Source organism: Punica granatum, chromosome 3 (genome assembly GCF_007655135.1).
Source record: "Punica granatum isolate Tunisia-2019 chromosome 3, ASM765513v2, whole genome shotgun sequence".
Classification (NCBI taxonomy): Eukaryota; Viridiplantae; Streptophyta; class Magnoliopsida; order Myrtales; family Lythraceae; genus Punica; species Punica granatum.
The window spans coordinates 33536887-33549695 of NC_045129.1; the positions used below are offsets into that span (position 1 = coordinate 33536887).

General features: G+C 38.1%; 2 protein-coding genes across 2 annotated transcripts; both read right to left on the reverse strand.

Moving 5' to 3' along the window:
- Positions 1 to 1422: 1422 nt before the first annotated feature.
- LOC116201040 (cyanogenic beta-glucosidase-like) lies at positions 1423 to 4129 on the reverse strand. Its single transcript, XM_031532110.1, has 9 exons — positions 4048 to 4129; positions 3816 to 3893; positions 3605 to 3692; positions 3186 to 3441; positions 2591 to 3092; positions 2477 to 2508; positions 2292 to 2394; positions 2097 to 2205; positions 1423 to 2008 (listed from the first exon to the last, which is right to left on the reverse strand). The coding sequence occupies exons 1-5, from the start codon at positions 4127 to 4129 to the stop codon at positions 2961 to 2963; spliced, it is 636 nt and encodes a 211-aa protein (XP_031387970.1). The 3' UTR covers positions 1423 to 2008; positions 2097 to 2205; positions 2292 to 2394; positions 2477 to 2508; positions 2591 to 2960.
- Positions 1837 to 2786, reverse strand: LOC116200554 (beta-glucosidase 12-like). Its single transcript, XM_031531390.1, has 4 exons — positions 2591 to 2786; positions 2477 to 2508; positions 2097 to 2281; positions 1837 to 2008 (listed from the first exon to the last, which is right to left on the reverse strand). Exons 1-4 carry the CDS (start codon positions 2784 to 2786, stop codon positions 1837 to 1839), a joined length of 585 nt encoding a protein of 194 aa, XP_031387250.1.
- Positions 4130 to 12809: the final 8680 nt, after the last annotated feature.

A 12809-nucleotide genomic window follows, 5' to 3' on the forward strand; every position in this document is an offset into this window, starting at 1 on the left:
CATGATTTTCGGGTATGCCTAATTAAAAGTTGAAATAATTGATTATGATTTACTATTGAAAATTATCTAATATAAATTGGTTCGAGTGGTTCGGCACTTGTTTTCCTTGAATAAGGTCTTAAGTTCACATCTTATGAATGGAGAAAATTCACGTTGAGAGAGTTTTATCATTTAGTGGACCGTTTTGGTCGAACTTGATTTGAGACACATTGGGCTTCCGGACATTAGGTGCACACCGAAGAAAAAGAAACTCCTTTGAAATATAAGGTCTCAAGTTTGAGTCCTTGTGAATTCAGAAAATCCATGCTGTGAGGGCTTTATCCCATAGTGGGCTGATCATGCTTGACTGGATTAATGGGGACCTAATTGGGCTTCCGGATACCAACGTTCATACCAAACTCCTTTGAAATAGATGAAGTTTGACATGCCGGAAATAATTTTCAAAATACATGTCGTCAAACGTAAATTAATTGGTCCACATTTTATATTTATTATAAAGGAGATTTACGTGTCTAGTAAATATATATATTTTTGCGATTTTTTTTCCTCATAGAAGTTTTCTCCTTGTCATTTTAAACATTTTTATAGTACTTTAGGCATGTTTCATCCCTTTGAGATTGCATTACTGCTTTTTCCACCCCAAAAAACTATTTCTATATAATGATTTACTAATTTGTTATTTATCTTCACAACCTCGTCATGTTTCCTCCTTTAGAAAATGATGAATGCTAGCTGGCTGGGATACGCCTAAGTTTACTTTATGCTCTATAAATTAGATCTTTTTGGTTAGTAATTAATATTGATTATTGATAGTTGATAGTACCATCTTTCAGAACCTGTGAATCTAATATAATTTTTTTTTCAATGAAGATTTTTGATTTAAGTTTTATGAATGGAGAAAATTTCATGATTAGAAGAGTTTTATCTCTTAATGAATCGATTCACCGTTGAGTTTTTAGCTACCATTATACCATTGAAAAAAACAAAGTATAAGAAGACATTAAAATAACTCTCGATTATTTGCATTTTTTTGGGTGGGCAACTCTTGATTATTAACATTTGCAAAAACAATACAATTCTCAGTATAATAACGTTTTGAATTTTCATTTAAAAGAGAGAATCAGGTGGTAGGCTTTTTCCTCACCGAATAAGATGAATTTATAAATATCGTTGCCGATTGAATACTTCTGAAGCGGATTGTTTATGAAACTTATGAGTGTTCTGGTCTCGTAAATGTCGTGGTTCAGTACTGTCGAGTGAATTCTCTTTCAAAACTTATACTCAATTAAATGAAATTTTCTTCTTCCATCCTTACTACATATAAGACTCGTATTAATTTAAAGAATATGACACATTACGTCATGTCACCAATCAATGATATGTATTATGCGGTAGCAGATCAAAATTAACGGGCCCCAGGGGCCGGGCATGCATATGAATATCATCCATGATATTCATACTTCACTAAGTAGAAAGAAATTCTTCACAACCATAACATGTTCAAGTTCGACTCAATGCTAGCTTTTATGCGTAAAGCATACAACGATGTCTAAAAGTAAAATGTATATATGAGACCGATTCATATTCCATCAAATGTTTTAGTGTCGCCCATGATCAGGTCCAAGAAGATTTCCCAGAGTAGAGAAGTTGTAAAAGAGCTGGAACGATTCGAAATCTCTCTCCTGCCCATGAAAGTACTCCCGTATTTTCGGAAAGCGACAGCAAAGAAGCATCTGCTCACAAAAAAAAAAAAAAGAAGGAAGGAAGCTAGAGTATGTAGAGCAAAAGTAGTTCAACATTGATGCCGACAACTAGAACGTTACTTCGGTCTGTTTGTCACTGGTTTCTCAGAAAGGCCTTGAACCAGATGGCTGAGTGTTTCGGGTGCTTCTTCGGTCTGTTTTGATAATCCACATAGTTGATGCCAAATCTGATCGTGTAACCGGAGTTCCACTCGAAGTTGTCCAGCAGTGACCACGCGAAATAACCCTTTACATTCACTCCATCACTATCAATAAGACAAGAAGTTGCATTTGTAGTCAAAGTTTTTATACAATATGAAAGAACGATAATTACGGTAGATGCAGTACACTTACACAATTGCTCGTCGAAGATAAGAAAGATGGCGATAGAAGTACTCAATCCCTTTATTGTCAGCAAGTTGTTGCTCTAGAGGCAACGTTGAGTTGTCATACTCGTCGATCCCTAATTTTTTGGCATAAGGGGAAATTGTTGGATGTCTAGACGTAATGATGAAGAATTGTGGAACGATGAAGTGTCGCTGTAATTACCGTTTTCTGTAATGTAAATGAGAGGATTTCCATACTTTTCCTTTATATATTACAGAAGATCTCGTAGCCCTCCAGGATAAATGGAAAGCCATTCTGAAGCAATCTGCGATATCATTTGAAGCATGGCCGGTCAATGTAGGAAGAATCAAAATTTGTTCCAACGGTTGTATGTGATGTGTTCATACCTTAGGACCAATGCGAACCCCGTTGCGATCAACTGCACATGAAAGGAATTCAGATTGCTTTAGAACAATTGGAACTGACATCACCATAAAACTACTTTGGAAATGATCAACTACCCGAAAGATTGGCACGGGCATCGGTTAGGTAGCTAGCATGATGTCCATCTGAACGAGGGGCATAACGTGCGTAGTTAGCGGTATAGTAGCCGACAAAATCAAAAGATCCCTTTAACATTGCGGATTGCTCCTTGGAGAACTTTGGCAGCCTGCTTCCAACTAAAGAATGCATTACATGCGGATAGTCTCCCTTCATTATCGGGTTCATGAACCTGCCGTTGCCGAAGGCATACTATGCAAATTCAGTATAAAAAATAATATATGTAGATTTAACTACCGACAAAAAAATAATGTCGATGTAGTCAATCATAATCATTTAGTAATCAGTTGATAATAAATGGTAATATATATTGACATCATTGAAGAACAATTAACGCATACTTACTAACCATCCCAACATGAAATCTAGGGCCCGAAGTGCGGCATTGCGATCGTGCCTCGCACTTGAATATGGTACCATCCAATGGGAATTCAGTGCTATCCCAATCTTTCCTTTTAGAGACTTATGCAATTTTTGCAGCCCAAATATATCATAAGTCGATACCAGAGAAAGCCAAAAGGGCAAAACTTCTTTGCCGGATTTTCGGAATGATACCTGATATGTTTCCCTATACAATTTAGCAGCAGTTGCATGAGCAAGAATCTGGTTGTGGGCAACCAAGTATGGCTCCGTGCTTGAGTCTCCACCAGTGCAGTTCAGGTGCTGCCATTCAGAGCTTCTGCCCGGTGCCGACAGTCCCATTGCATAGCCTATAACACTGTAAGACCACGGTTCGTTTAATGTGATCCAATGCTTCACCCGGTCACCAAATTCTTTGAAGCAAAGCTCGGTGTGGTCTCGAAAATCACCCCTGCATGCGCAACAGATCCAACCCAATTAGTTTTCAAAGGAGAAATTGCATAGGTGGGAGGGAAATTTATCTCAAGTGTATTCCCCAGCTATGGTAAGACCATTTCAGATGCAATTAATGTGCATAGTCGAGTAGGATGAAAGTTCTTGCAACAACGACTTACGCGATGAGGGGACTCAAGAATCCGCCATACTCATCCTCCAAGGCTTGACGAAGATCCCAGTGAAATAGCGTCACAAAGGGTTGGATACCTGTACGAATTTGCATCTCGAATCATGATTGACGTTGTGGATCAATAGTCATACTTAGATTAAGCGCTTGACAATCGGGAGTTGAACTATAAACAAGAATAATAAGGTCTAACTGGGGACGACCGTTGGCTAGGAGCTCGTTGAGGAGGTTGTTGTAGTATTGAACTCCCTTCTGGTTCACGCCCCCACTTATCCTACCCACTGAAGTTGCCCGCAATAGTAATCATAAAAACTGGTATAAGACGTGAGTCTTCGGTAGTACATAAATAAGTATAATCATCGCCATCGCCATCGTCTTCTTCCAATAAATAATAAAAAAAAATCTGCATTCATAAACGGATAAATATGATCTTACTGGGCAATATCCTGGACCATGAGATCGATAACCTGTACACATCTAGTCCCATTTCCTTCATAATACCCACATCTTCTTGCATGAACAGACGGCTTCATAATATATATGATTGATTCTCGAGATAGGATCATCAACGATAATATAGCTAACTAGGAATGGTGATGAGATGGATTGAGATCATTAATCACAGCTTTGAAAAATACAAGCATTAGCTTAATTTCAGGAAACAATGACTAGCTAGAAAATGTGAGTTCAGGATTTGCTCGATGTTGATCAGGTATAAATAACTGTATCATAACAATAACGACGTTCTAAGCTGATGCCGAGTGGTCTTGCAGACTAGAATTACGAATGATGTAAACCAAATTAGTCTCGATGAAGAATTACATATATCTAACTATAAGTACGTAGTATATACAAAAAAAAAAAGAAGAATCAAACGACACTAAAAGCATGTAAATATTCGTTACCAATAGACTTTTCAAACCGGGCACATGAACATTGTTGTGCTCCAATCCAATACCTTCTATTGGTAGTACGAATCAATAGCCACATCTCCATTACTCCCGTCAGTTATTTTCCCTGTCCAACATATTTCCGTACTTACTAATCAATATAATTGCACCTGCCAAAGATGTCACATGACCGGTGGTAATTAAACACATAAGATCTTATATACTTACGTACTCTCTTATCAAATTTTCTTTCTTCCATTGTGAATTCATACCTCTTCTTCCACCAGTTTCTAATAAAGAAATTTGATTCGGGCGTCCATGCTTTTTCATTAGCAATAACGTTAATTAACGTATTTAGTGGGGTTCAAATAATTGTGTCCATGTTATTGTCGAACCCAAAATCCCCATTCTAGCTTTCGGATAATCAATCGGTCAATTACCAATTTACATTTATATAAGGTGAGACGTGGTACTTCATCATGATAATCCTCAACTCTCTAATTTTGCTAAAATTTTAATTAAATTAGGATACGTAATTATATAAAGCAATTTAAAATACTCTCACGACAACCTTCCATTCGAGTGATAATGAGCTTCCAAAAGTCTCCAATTCGGGCGATGAGGACCTTCCAAATATAATCTCTCAGCTCGCGGTTGATCATAGGTTCACGTCCATTATTGATATATAGATAGACCTCATTAAATGATTTTATATTTTCTCAATTCTCCATTTCATGAATATCCAAATAGTCTTCTCGAACAATGGAATAAACTTGCTACAAACTATCAATTTATTATATTTCTAATTTATGTTATATAAAATATTAATTAAAATTTATAAATATAAAAGCCTCATGCAATGTGGGGTTGGCGGACTGGTTATTATTTTAAATTCAAGACTGGTGTTACATCAGAAAGCGTGAATAAATATCAAAAGTATTAATGATTCACGAATAAATATTATTTTTTTAAAGGGCATAAAAATTTTTCTTAATAAATGTGCGCACTTATGCGTGGATTTGTAGGATAGGGAGTGAGATCTTAACCACAGCTTTCAAGAACAAATTTAGTGGATGCCTATTTATCGGCAAAGGGAAATATATTTTAAAGTCATAATAAAGTTGTATTAACGCAGTAATTAAAGAATCGATAATTTACAAATTAATATTTTATATGCTGGCAAGAGACATCTGTTACTAATTGGCAAATAGAGTGTCGCTACAGATGCCGATTCGGTTCCTCCAAATGTCTCACCGGTGGCATTTCTGAAATTAATAGAAAGGTTAAGGGGCTTTTTCTAACTGAGAGTCATTCGGAGGAATATCCTCAGAACATTTTCGGAGGAAATGTATTTTCCCTAATAAATATCATCATATTCTTTTTTCTCTCCCGGTAATAGTTAGTGTAGCCGGGAATCGAGCTGCAGCCAAGCTGACCCGTCCAAGTAATACGATTCTCTAGAATATTCTGAGCATCTTGTGTCATTATGTACATATTAGTATTTTAGGCTAGTTACTTATATTTCCTCTGTTACTTATAGTTTCCTATTTCTCCTTATACTTGGTCCTATATGTACACGTTCTCATTAGTAATAAAAATCGACAGACAATTGTCCATTCAGTTACCTCTTATAAGTTTTTATGGTATCAGAGCTCAGGGCCTAAGGGCGAGCTCATCACGTTCGTTGCTTCTTCTTCAGCATCGTACAATATGTCTGCTGATCAGACTATTGCAGGCACTCCGGCCAACGGAGGGAATCAAGCACAGTTGACCGCACTTCTTTCTCCCTACACTGTCACCTCATCTGATAGCACCGGGATTCAGCTGATAAACTGCAAGCTGAATGGGGACAATTATCTCACATGGTCTCGATTGATGCGGATAGCTCTTCGCGCGAAAAACAAAATTGGATTCATTGATGGAACCTTACCTGAACCAGGAGAAGGAGACCCGAACAGGGCTCTATGGGTGATGGCAAATTCGACAGTTGTCACATGGATCGCAAACACATTGGAGAAAGATCTTCAACCTAGCATTGCCTGCATCGAGAACGCAAGAGTTATTTGGGATGACCTGAAACAACGGTTTTCCCAAGGTAACAAAACTCGTATTTATCAATTGAAGTGTGAAATATGTCTCTTAAGGCAGGAAGGGAGACTTGCCTCGGAGTATTTCTCGTTGCTCAAAGGATTGTGGGACGAGCTTGATCATCTCCTTCAAGACACCGCCTGTACCTGTGCATGTGTTTGCGGGATGGGAGCAACCCGAGCTGCACAAAGGGAGAAGGAGAAGGCCCATCAATTCTTAATGGGTTTGAACTCTGAATTTTCAATGGTTAGGTCGAATATACTCAACCTTGAGCCGTTTCCTTCGCTTAATCGAATCTTTCAAATGATTATTCATGATGAACGGCAAAGAATGGTAGTTCGTGCTCAGGAGACAGGGCCCGAAGTTGCTGCATATATGGTGAAAGGAAGCAAAGAAAATTAGAACAGTGACGGTCGCCCACAGTGCGATTATTGCAATAGACTGGGTCACACGCGAAATACCTGTTGGAAACTCCATGGGAGACTGGCTTCTGGAGACAATTGATCGACTCCAGCTCGAAGACAACTTGCGGCGGAGAACCCTAATACCTGGGAAAGACAAGGAAGAAACTGGGAGAATAGAAGTTGGGAGAATCGGGCATATCGGGACAGAACAGGGAGGAAGCCCGAGAAATCAGTTGGGCCGGGCCGTGTGAATTAGGCCCATGCTGCCCAAACAACGCCCAACCTCAGCAGCCCAGCAAGCTCGAGCAGTCCAACAGTCCATAATGGCTTTCCTTTTTCGGAGGCCCAAATCTAGCAGATTCACCGTCTCCTAGCAATGAATGGAGGTGCTGATGAAGCGGAAATGCAGACTGGTAACTTATTTAATAAATTTATTGCTTGTAACAATGACTGGATTATAGACACTGGTGCCTCTAGGCATATGACGGGTTGCTCAAGTTACTTATTCGATGCATCACCAATTATTGGAAAGTCACCTGTTTTCATTCCGAATGGAAAGACGTCTCAAGCTGAAGGGGTTGGAAAAGTGCATCTTGGTGGAGTTCTCAATTTATCTGGAGTATTATGGATTCCTAATTTTACTTGCAATTTAATCTCTGTGTCACAATTATCTGATGAGATGGGATGTCAAGTAACATTTACTTCTGAATTATGTCTCGTACAGGACCGTGCGAGGAGGATGATTGGAATCGGTGAGCGCCGAGGGGGGGGGGGTCTATTACATGAAGTGTGTGGCATCCAAGGTCGACATTAGTCTTGTTGCAACTGTCAAGACAAATGATGTGTGGCATAAGAGACTCGGACATCCGTCTCCTCATGTTTTATTTCGAGGCCTACCAGCTAATGAATTCGTGAATAAGGAATGCAAGGTCTGTCATAAGGCTAAGCAGACTCGACCTCATTTTCCAAATAGTATGAATAAAGCAAGTTTTTTGTTCCAGTTGGTGCATATTGATATATGGGGACCATATAGAGCACGTTCCTATTCAGGGGCCTACTATTTTCTAACAATCGTCGATGACTTTAGTCGAGGTTTGTGGGTTTACCTATTGCGAGAAAAATCGGAAGCTAAGCGCTATTTAATTAATTTATGCAATCTCATTAAAAATCAATTTAATCGGGCTGTGAAGATAATTCGTAGTGACAATGGAGCGGAGTTTCTTTCTCGAGAATTGCAGGATTTTTTCTCGCAACATGGTATCATACATCAGACTTCCTGCATTGATACACCCCAACAAAACGGGCGTGCAGAAAGGAAGCATCGTCATATACTCAATGTGGCACGGGCCCTCTTGATCCAAGCATCGGTTCCAGTTCGCTTCTGGGGAGAATGTATTCTAACAGCGGCTTATCTCATTAATAGTACCTCGACACCACTTCTCGAAGGCAAGAGTCCCTATGAGGTGATTTTTGGAAAGCTTCCGGATTACTCGCGTTTACGAGTATTTGGGTCCCTATGTTATGCACAAATCAGACCGCTGTTAAAGGATAAATTCAAAGCACGGGCAAGGAAGTGCATTTTCGTTGGATACCCTTATGGGAAGAAGGGGTGGCAAGTCTATGACCTAGAGTATAAAAGAACTTTTACATCAAGGGACGTCAAATTTTACGAGGATACCTTCCCATTTGCGGATCAGCACCATGATGGTCGAGATATGGCAATTCGAGATACACCATTTTTTGATCCGGTTTTATTAAATTTTTCGCCGGTTATTGGACAGGGGGAGTTACCTAGCCCAGATATATTGAATCAGGAGTCCACTGGGCTGGGATGCGGCCCAAACATGGCCCAGAATCAGGAGCCCAGCCACTTGCCTTCTGTTGCGGGCTTCCAGAATCCGACTTGGCACTCAGCACGCGACCCGATTCCTTCTCCGCCTGGGCCTAAATCAGCGGATTCTCTTCAGTTTGGGGCCGGCCCAATTTCGAAGGATTCCAGCAGCCCATCACAGAATAATTCTGAAGAGAAGAGTAATATTTCCAGCCCAATTGATTCTCACAAACGGCATTCAAATCGTCTTCGGCGACCACCAGTTCACCTTAAGGATTTTATTTGCCACACTGCCACACACTACCCCCCTTCATCTTTGGCCTCACTAGTTTCGTCACCCTCCTAAGGTACGTCCTATCCAATACAACAATATTTATCTTATTCCAATGCTTCTGATAAGTATGTTTCCTTTCTGGCGGCTATAGACTCCGATACAGAGCCCCAGACATATCGAGATGCAGTTCAAGATCCTCGCTGGCAGGCGGCAATGAATGAGGAACTTCGAGCACTCGAGTTAAATGAGACTGGGACTCTCACTTCATTACCTCCAAGCAAAAATCCCATTAGTTGCAAGTGGGTTTACAAAATCAAGCGGCGAGCTGACGGATCTGTTGAGCGATACAAGGCCCGTCTCGTGGCAAAAGGGTTCACGCAGGTTGAAGGAATTGATTTTCACGAAACTCTTGCTCCAGTCGCTAAGCTCGTGACTGTCCGCTGCTTTCTTGCTGTTTCAGTAGCTAAGCAATGGGAAATTCATCAAATGGATGTGCACAATGCATTTTTTCATGGTGATCTGGACGAAGAAGTGTACATGTCTCCTCCGCCTGGTCTCTGTTCTACTCAACCAGGACAAGTTTGTCGACTTCATAAATCTTTATATGGGCTTCGCCGAGCATCTCGGAATTGGTTTTCTAAACTAGCTGACGCCCTACACACCTTTGGCTTCAAGCAATCTGGAGCAGATCACTCGCTTTTCACCTTCTCTAGAGGTATGCTGTTTCTTGCAGTGCTTGTTTATGTGGACGATCTTATCATTGCTGGGAACTCGTCTAGGCAATGTGCCTCATTCAAGGAGTATCTCAGTTCATGTTTTCACATCAAAGACTTGGGATTTTTGCGATACTTTCTTGGCATTGAGGTATCTCGCATGGATTCCGGCTTATTTCTCTGTCAGCGTAAGTACGCCCTAGATATTCTATCTGAATGCGGGATGTTAGGGTCACGACCGTCCTATTTTCCTATGGAGCAGAATCATCGTCTTGCGTTTAACTCAGGGGATGTTCTCTCTGATCTAGGTTGTTATCGCCGTCTAGTTGGAAGACTTCTTTATCTCACAATAACCAGGCCGGAACTTAGTTACTCTGTTCAGATTCTAACTCAATTCATGCAGAATCCTCGACAAGATCATTGGGATGCTGCTATTAGAATACTGCGCTATATCAAACAATCGCCTGGACAAGGCATTTTTATCCGGCCGAATTCTCTCGAGCTATCTGCCTTTTGTGATTCTGATTGGGCCAGTTGTCCCATGACGAGGAGGTCTCTGACGGGTTATTTCATCACTCTTGGAGGTAGCCCTATCTCTTGGAAGACAAAGAAACAAACTACTGTCTCTCGCTCCTCTGCTGAGGCCGAATATAGGGCAATGGCTGCTACAGTCAGTGAAGTAATATGGTTGCGCAGTCTATTATCTTCTCTCGGCGTTCTATCATCCCGAACTACTCAGCTTTTTTGTGACAATCAGGCAGCATTACATATTGCTGCGAATCCAGTATTTCACGAACGGACCAAGCACATTGAAATTGATTGTCACTTTATTCGAGACCATATTTGCTCCAACACCATCACTACCGCTCATATCTCCACGAAGTACCAATTAGCGGACATTTTCACTAAAGCATTAGGCCGAGAGCGTTTTCGTTTTCTTCTCAGCAAGTTGGGCGTTTGGGACCCTCACGCTCCAACTTGAGGGGGAGTAATACGATTCTCTAGAATATTCTGAGCATCTTGTGTCATTATGTACATATTAGTATTTTAGGCTAGTTACTTATATTTCCTCTGTTACTTATAGTTTCCTATTTCTCCTTATACTTAGTCCTATATGTACACGTTCTCATTAGTAATAAAGATCGATATACAATTGTCCATTCAGTTACCTCTTATAAGTTTTTACCAAGTATTGTAAAGCATAACACGTTTCTCGCAAATATATATATTTAAAGCTGACCAATACATCAAAAGAGAGTGTAGTGTAGTGATGAACACCTTCGCCTGTTGACTTAGAGGTCGCAAATTCGATACCTGATGGGACTACCCGTGTCCTGGTTTTAACTAATGTATTTGCCTTTAGTTTTCACTTTTTTTTTATGTATCTTGGTATGTGAAAGTCCAATAGGCACCAACTATTCCAGTTCGAATTGGATCGGCTCACAAGAGATAAAATTCTCACAACATGAATTTTTTTCATTCATAAAACTTGAACTCGAATTTTATTTAAGGATAATAAGTGCCGAATCACTTGAACCAACATACATTGGCTCTCCATGTTTCTTTTTAGGCAAAACTATAATTTCAACTCATTATTTTTGAATGCTTTTCTGTATAATTTACTTTCTATTTTTTTTCTTTATTATCATTAGCAGCTTTGCTTACTTTTCTATTTAAGCCATTTTTCTTTTTTTTTTTGGTTCATTTTCGTTCTATACTTTTAATTGCTTTTCAGCTTTCATCATTTTATTCAATTTTCCATTAAAAGAAGTCAAAATTTTGATCCTCAGCTTTAATTTCTTTTTCGATTTTGTCCTCATTATCTTTTTTCTTTTAAGTTTGGTCTTAGCATATACACATTATATTTGCCTTAGTCTTCAATTTTTCAGTCGTAGATGCTAAAATGATATTATATGAAATAAACAAAATAATTTTTAGGAAGAAAAAAAAGATAATGGAGATAGTGTACTCCATGGGGTCCCAACGACTGAGCATTTAGAGCTTTGGGTCCCACCAACTGGTATTAGAGCTTAGTGGGTCCTAACAATATTGTCACATGTGGCATGAAAACAAACCAATAACAGAGGAATTACTGTTGATCGTGGGGGTAACGTACCACAGGTTATGTTAACTGTAACAAAAATCTCATTAATTCATCTTTTTCTTCTTCATCAAATCCTGTAAACTAGGTTATTGAATCCATGCATTACATGAATTTTATAAAGTAAATTTTATTATGAGAATTTAAATATGAAGACACTAATTGCTATTATTTTATAATTTATATTAGTGTATAAAAAATTTATTTTTTTATTTCAATAAGGTAAATTTCAAAACCACACTAAATAATATCAATTGAAGGGTTCGATCAAATAATTCATGTAAATACTTCATATACATAATCACAATCATCAATCTAATTAATAGAAAAATAATTTTCAAATCCTAAATTTTTAAAATTTTTAACTTTAATTAATGAAAGAATAATAATCGTAAATCTATAAATTTTTAACATTAGTATTAAACTGATTTTTATTCTCAATCACATTTCATGTATTAAGTTTGATGAGTTTGAATAATTTTTGATAAAATTGGTTCGATGTGAGATTTCTTGATTGAATTTTTATAAAACTAACAGTGATTTCTAAAATTTATTTTAAAATTTTAAATAATTTCTAATTTCTCTGGATTATTAAATATTATTGACTAATGAAACCCTCAAGCTTATGAATATTTGTTTACTTATCAAATAATGATAAGTGATTAATATATTTCTTTGGATATTTTTATTTATTTATTAAAAATAGTAATTATTATTTAATTTTTATATTCTATATTAATTTATTATAACATTACTATTGGATATATTTATATATTTATTTGGAATAATAATTAATATTTAACTTATATATTGCATATTAATTTTATCAAGAAATTTATTATTGGATATATTTATTTCTATATTATTATTAATATTGTTATTGTGATTTAAAATCT